The sequence below is a fragment of the Mustelus asterias genome, chromosome 9 (assembly GCF_964213995.1).
Source record: "Mustelus asterias chromosome 9, sMusAst1.hap1.1, whole genome shotgun sequence".
NCBI lineage: Eukaryota > Metazoa > Chordata > Chondrichthyes > Carcharhiniformes > Triakidae > Mustelus > Mustelus asterias.
The window spans coordinates 54,167,872-54,173,871 of NC_135809.1; the positions used below are offsets into that span (position 1 = coordinate 54,167,872).

The following is a 6,000-nucleotide window of genomic DNA, read 5'->3' on the forward strand; positions in this document are numbered from 1 at the left end:
CACCAGTCCCACCCGCCGCTGGCGGGGCATCGGGGCTAAAACGGGATTCCCAACGGGCATCAAACTTGCTGCAAAACACCTACCTTGCCATCCCCAATCTGGTTCCAGCCCAGACCAGTTCCCAGGCGGGAACTGAATAATTATGCAAATCCCGTGATTTGCATTTCATTAGCAGGCTGTATCAGTGACCTCCCACAAATGCACCCACCTCCCCAACTGGAAATCATCCAGGTATGATTTGGTGATGCTCTTGAAAAGTCAAGCCCTGGTGCCCTGGAATCCAAGGGTGCGCAAGGAGATAAATGGCCTGCGTTAAAGTTTTCTCATTGCTTTGGGGGGGGGTGGTTTGTGCAGGAGGGAAGGGGGGAAACCTCATGGGCTTCCCTCCGAAGATGGGGGTGACTTGGCTGGTTGGCTTCATAGTGCACTTAAGCAGTGACAACTCGCTCCTTAATAGGCACCTGACTGGTAAAGGTATTCATTCCCCTCTGTGTCTTTTAACAGCTGTGAGGTCTCATGTTCAATGTCTACTTCACGCAAGGTGCTTATCTGTCCCTGCTGGTTTTGTTTTCCTTTCCCAGCCTGCTCACACCTGGGACCTCCTAAAGCAGAAGCCAAACAGTGCACAAAGTTAAATAAATGTGTGCTATAAGGACAGGTAACAGAGAAATAAGTAAGCAGAAGAGGGGGAAAAAAAAGTGCGTGCAATCTTCCCAAAATTGTAGAGTGTTGGATCAGGTGAAAAAAACTGTGTGAAACTTGCCGGCTTCACAGCTGCCTTTTCCCACCTGATTCAATGGCACTCTGCAATTTCAGAGTGCTGATGAGGATCTCTCAGCCAGCTGGAGGGGTATGGTCTAAGAATGCCAGCAACGCCAGGAATCTGAGATCGGAGTGCCCTTTATGAATCTGAAAGTTTAAACTTTAATGTATAGAACATAGAACAGTACAGCACAGAACAGGCCCTTCGGCCCACGATGTTGTGCCGAGCTTTATCTGAAACCAAGATCAAGCTATCCCACTCCCTATCATCCTGGTGTGCTCCATGTGCCTATCCAATAACCGCTTAAATGTTTCTAAAGTGTCTGACTCCACTATCACTGCAGGCAGTCCATTCCACACCCCAACCACTCTCTGCGTAAAGAACCTACCTCTGATATCCGTCCTGTATCTCCCACCACGAACCCTATAGTTATGCCCCCTTGTAATAGCTCCATCCACCCGAGGAAATAGTCTTTGAACGTTCACTCTATCTATCCCCTTCATCATTTTATACACCTCTATTAAGTCTCCCCTCAGCCTCCTCCGCTCCAGAGAGAACAGCCCTAGCTCCCTCAACCTTTCCTCATATGACCTACCCTCCAAACCAGGCAGCATCCTGGTAAATCTCCTCTGCACTCTTTCCAGCGCTTCCACATCCTTCTTATAGTATACCCCCCCCCCACCCCCCAGCGGATAAGGGGAACACCCCCAACCCCCACACATAAGTGTGGATTAATAAAGGAAAGCCAGCATGGATTTGTTAAAGGCAAATTATATTTAACTTGAGATTTCTGATCAAGTAACAAAGAGTTAATGCAGTTGATGTGGTATACATGGGCTCTCAAAAGATATTTTACCAAAATCCTTGCTAATAATGACTATGTTATCATTGAAGTTCCATAGATCAAATTGTAGACAGCTTGATGGGTGGACCCATACCAGTGCTATGTACCAGCTCATTACCACATTTTATGAAGTGATTTACAGGAACATCTGTTTATTTCACTAATCAAGAAGTTAGGAGATAATAAACTGTAAATGGTTATTGTGAGGTTATCTTCTCACTGCTCACTAAAATTTATGTTCACCGTCATTTTAATTCCTGAAAATCTGAGATGCATCTGAAAGGTAGGTCATTGTTCAATGTTCAAATGTTACCATCGACCAGAGCACGTCCGGAGACTAGAAATTCTCTTTCCTGACTTTTCTGTGGAGAGTAACACACCTTCTGACTTCCCAAAGCCTGTCCACCATCTACAAGGCAGAAACCAGGAGTGTGATGGAATACTCTCCACTTGCCTGGATGAGTGCAACTCCAAAAACACCTGAAGCTCAACACTATCCAGGATAAAGCAGCTTGCTTCATTGGTACCCTATCCACGACCTGCAGCATCCACTCCCTCCACCCCCAACACACTGTGGCAGTGGTGTGTACCATCTACAAGATACACCACAAGTACTTCTTGAGGCTTCTTCAACAGCATCTTCCAAGCCCACAACCTCTACTACCCAGAAGGACATTGGCAGCAGATGCATGGGAGCACTATCACCTGCAAATTCCCTTCTAAGCCACATATCCTGACTTGGAACAGTATCACCATTCCTTCACTGTCTGGAAAGTGGATAAAAATCCTGAAAGTCCTTCTCAAACAGCATTGCAAGTGTACCTACACCATGTAGACTGTAGCAGTTCAAGAAGATGACTCACCACCATCTTCTCGAGGGCAATTAATAGGTGGGCAATAAAAATGTTGGCTGAGCCAGTGATGCCCATGTCCCATGAAAGAATAAATTTTAAAAAGCAGGTATTTGAAGCCCAAATTTACCTTCGCTTTTCAGACAAACTGAACTGTATGTTTTTACTTCAAATATAAGTAATTCATTCGTGCTTTGTATGTTGTCTTGTAATCTCTGCAGTACCCTTTTTGGGAAGATCCCATCCATTCACTCCTACATCCACTTGAAAAAGAACTACAGAAAACTACAAATACATATTGTGGAAGGATCCATCAGGTCTTTACACAACAGCTGCTGAAGAGTGTAAGAACTTTACAGGACAAAATTTCAAGAGGAAGGTGATTTTGGTAAATTACTGTAAATTTTCTCTTGTGTCTTTTTGTCTTGAACGGCAGGGACTTGAGTTTTCATATTTACAGTTACAACCTAAATAAAGGTCTGGAGGAATATTGAGGTGACTTACAGAAGTGAAAGAACTCCCACCAAGCACTGTATCTACACTGAAACCTCAAGAATGACTTCTGTGAATGTAATCCTTATCTCACACTTGAGCACTAATTTACCTTAAATTGAAGAATTTATTTAGTGAAAGACTTTGTTTACAGAGAAAGGAGTGTTATTCTGTCATGTGAAGATTTACTGGAATTAACGACAATCTGTGCTTTTCATTTTGAAATTATGGCAATTAATCTCTACTTGTGTGTTGCAAAGTAATTGCAGGAGTGTGTTGTATGTTTATGACAATCAGGTCTTGAATAGTACACCATATTAGTGCTCCAGTTTAAGGATCAGTTGGGGCCACTGGATAATGTAATAAAGTGCAAAATATTAGTACTTTTGAGTTGATTGTTTGCCTGGTCATTGGTAGAAACTGAGCAACTAAAAATAGTTCATTTTAGTCAATTGAAATCTTGTCAATAAGAAACGCTGGACAAGATCAATGTTTTAATCTTTGCATAAATTTAACCAAATTGCTTTGTGTATAGAGTAATGGTGAATCTAAGTGCAGTAAGTCTACATGGCAGATAAACTTGCAGCTGAAATATGCAGATGCAAAGCTCAAAAATAACTTTCTATCCATTTTAATGCAAGTCAGTGAAATTTGTTTTACAGTTGATATTGAAAGAAAAATGTCTCCTGTATTTTAAACGTTAACTGAAAATCACCACCTTGGATGCATTGAAATGTATTCATTGTCTCTTAACAGTCAAATAGTAGATATGACAAGAGTTTTGTAGGTCTTGCCACCAGCCAAATATTTTTTTGAAGGCTTTCTGGGAATTTAGCATTTTATGAAAACTAATAATTCAGCTAATGATGTAAAATTGGGTTATATTAGTAGTTTAGAAATGTGACTTGGATATATACACATATAGGCCAGAAATTTCCGACCATTCACGCTGGCCGGATCTTCTTGTCCCACCGATGGAACATCCCTGCCGTGGGTTTCCGATGGTGTGGGGTGCATTCAATGGGAGTCCCCGTGGACGACAACAGGACCAGCCAGCGGGTTGTGTGGAAAATCCGCTCACTGTGTACATCGCATAATAATATCAGATCCGCACACCTACTTTTTGGAGTGCAGTGATTTCATGGGCAGAGCCAGAACAATTCTGCACAATTTACTTAAACTACTTCTGAAATTTCTTCTGAAAGTTATTATTACAATTGCAGGCATAACAGAATTTCACGAGTGATAATATGAAAACTGAACTAGTTCATTTTTTGTTAAGTTTGGTATGTGTGTGATCTCTCTTGCTTCACAAAACTTTGCCACTTCAGTTATTGATCATCATCTTCTCTCTTTCACTACCACACCCCCCCACCAAACTGAATGGTTGTTCCATTATTGGAAGCCTATTTTTGCCACTTTTCTGTAGTGTTTATTGCTCACATATACATCGTCAATGTCAGAACAGCATGTTTGGAAGTTGCAACGTTTATAGACTTCTAACTTTGAACCCAACTTAATTGAAATGATTTGAATTTAGCTGTGTTGAGTTGCAGTAGAGTTCAGCACTATTTATATCAGGCTTATTACTCTGGAACCCAGCTAACATTTTTTTACTTAAAATTGTTTACTTGACTCTGCCGTTAATTGAATAGAAGCTTTTAGTGAGCTTTTGAAGTCTCCATATATGAAACTAATGAAGTAAATGTGTTTAATTTAACCAGAGTAAAGAAAACCCACAGCTAATGTTACAGACATGACATGCTCTTGAAAGCAACTCGGGAAAGCATTTGATTTATATAATGAAATGCCTTGCTAATCTTGGGTGTCACAAAATATGGACATAAAGAGTGTTAAGTGCACTTCTTAAAAACAAAAGGAGGCAGATAAAAATGCATTCAGTTGCCTCAAATTTAATGATAAATTCATGAGAGTTGAGCCACTATTTTATTAGCTTGAGTGTTAATTATTTTAATGCTTTCAGGTTGAAACTTCTCGTGTAACATGGCTTCTACAAGTCATAGTAAATTATATGTAAACATGGAAATCTGCATCTAGATGTTTTTAATAACTGACATTGATTATGTGTCAAAATATTGTAATGGTAAACATTAATATAGAATATACATTTTTACTGAAATAAAATTAAATACAAAATCTGGATGTGAACCATTATGCATCATGTTTCTGAGAGCAAGTTGTGTGTTCGGGTCGTGGTTTGTTCATCTGACATTTGGTATGCCAACTAACATTGTTGGAGGTTGAGATAATAGATGGCAAAATAGTCAAAAACTGGGTGAGATTTGAGCTATATTTGTATACTAATGATGTTAGACTGTCATATTCTTTTCACCACCAGAACAAAACAATATGAACAAGCTGAGACCTGCATCTTTGAGACCTAGGATCTAAAGTTGTGTATCTCAAAAGTAGAGTACAGATGGAACCCAAGTTTCCCTTTGGTCCAGCCCTCCAAAGATTAGCAGCAGGATATGAGTGCTGCTGTGACATTGCATTCTGCTTGAACCCTGCTCTCCTGGAACCTGATCACCAGTAAAAATGGCTATAATTAGCAAGACAAGTGATTCCTGGAAGAAACTTGTGGAAAATTGTGTACCCCTCTTCAAAGTCCACTTACCGTTTCGTACTGCATCATGTTACATAATGGATAAAGTTTCTAGAAAGGGCCAAAGTTGTATAGGACTGTTGCAACATTGGACAAAAGTAAGACTTGTAAAATATGTTGTGGCTTAATAACTTAACTCTGAATCCAATACACAGATAACATAGAACATGGTTTGTTAAACGACAAAATAACTAAAGGCAACAAGCACAGATTACCCCCACAGAAGAAGGTAAGTGTCACAGCTGAAGACAGAACTTGCCAACATTACAGCCGCCAGCCTGCTAAGAAGGAGTTTGTATGTTTGAGGTTCATATTTTGGAGAAACAGCTGAATGCTGGAGACTTTTAGTAATACTTGGAATACGGATTTTAATTATCGTTGCTCCTAGACATTCAGCATTTTTGCATAAATGTTAAATGAAACC

General features: G+C 40.2%; 1 protein-coding gene across 3 annotated transcripts in view; it reads left to right on the forward strand.

The window, feature by feature from the left end:
- gxylt1b (glucoside xylosyltransferase 1b) overlaps window positions 1–5,442 on the forward strand; it is a 60,114-nt gene extending 54,672 nt beyond the window's left edge. The window contains exons 8-9 of one of the 3 annotated variants that reach the window (XM_078220215.1): window positions 2,680–2,846; window positions 5,310–5,442. In XM_078220215.1, coding sequence (XP_078076341.1) covers window positions 2,680–2,841 — 162 coding nt within the window. In that variant the 3' untranslated portion in view covers window positions 2,842–2,846; window positions 5,310–5,442. Of the gene's footprint in view, window positions 1–2,679; window positions 5,112–5,309 lie in introns of those variants that run through there. The other 2 variants (XM_078220217.1, XM_078220218.1) reach the window with 2 other exon arrangements.
- The last annotated feature ends 558 nt before the right edge of the window (window positions 5,443–6,000 follow it).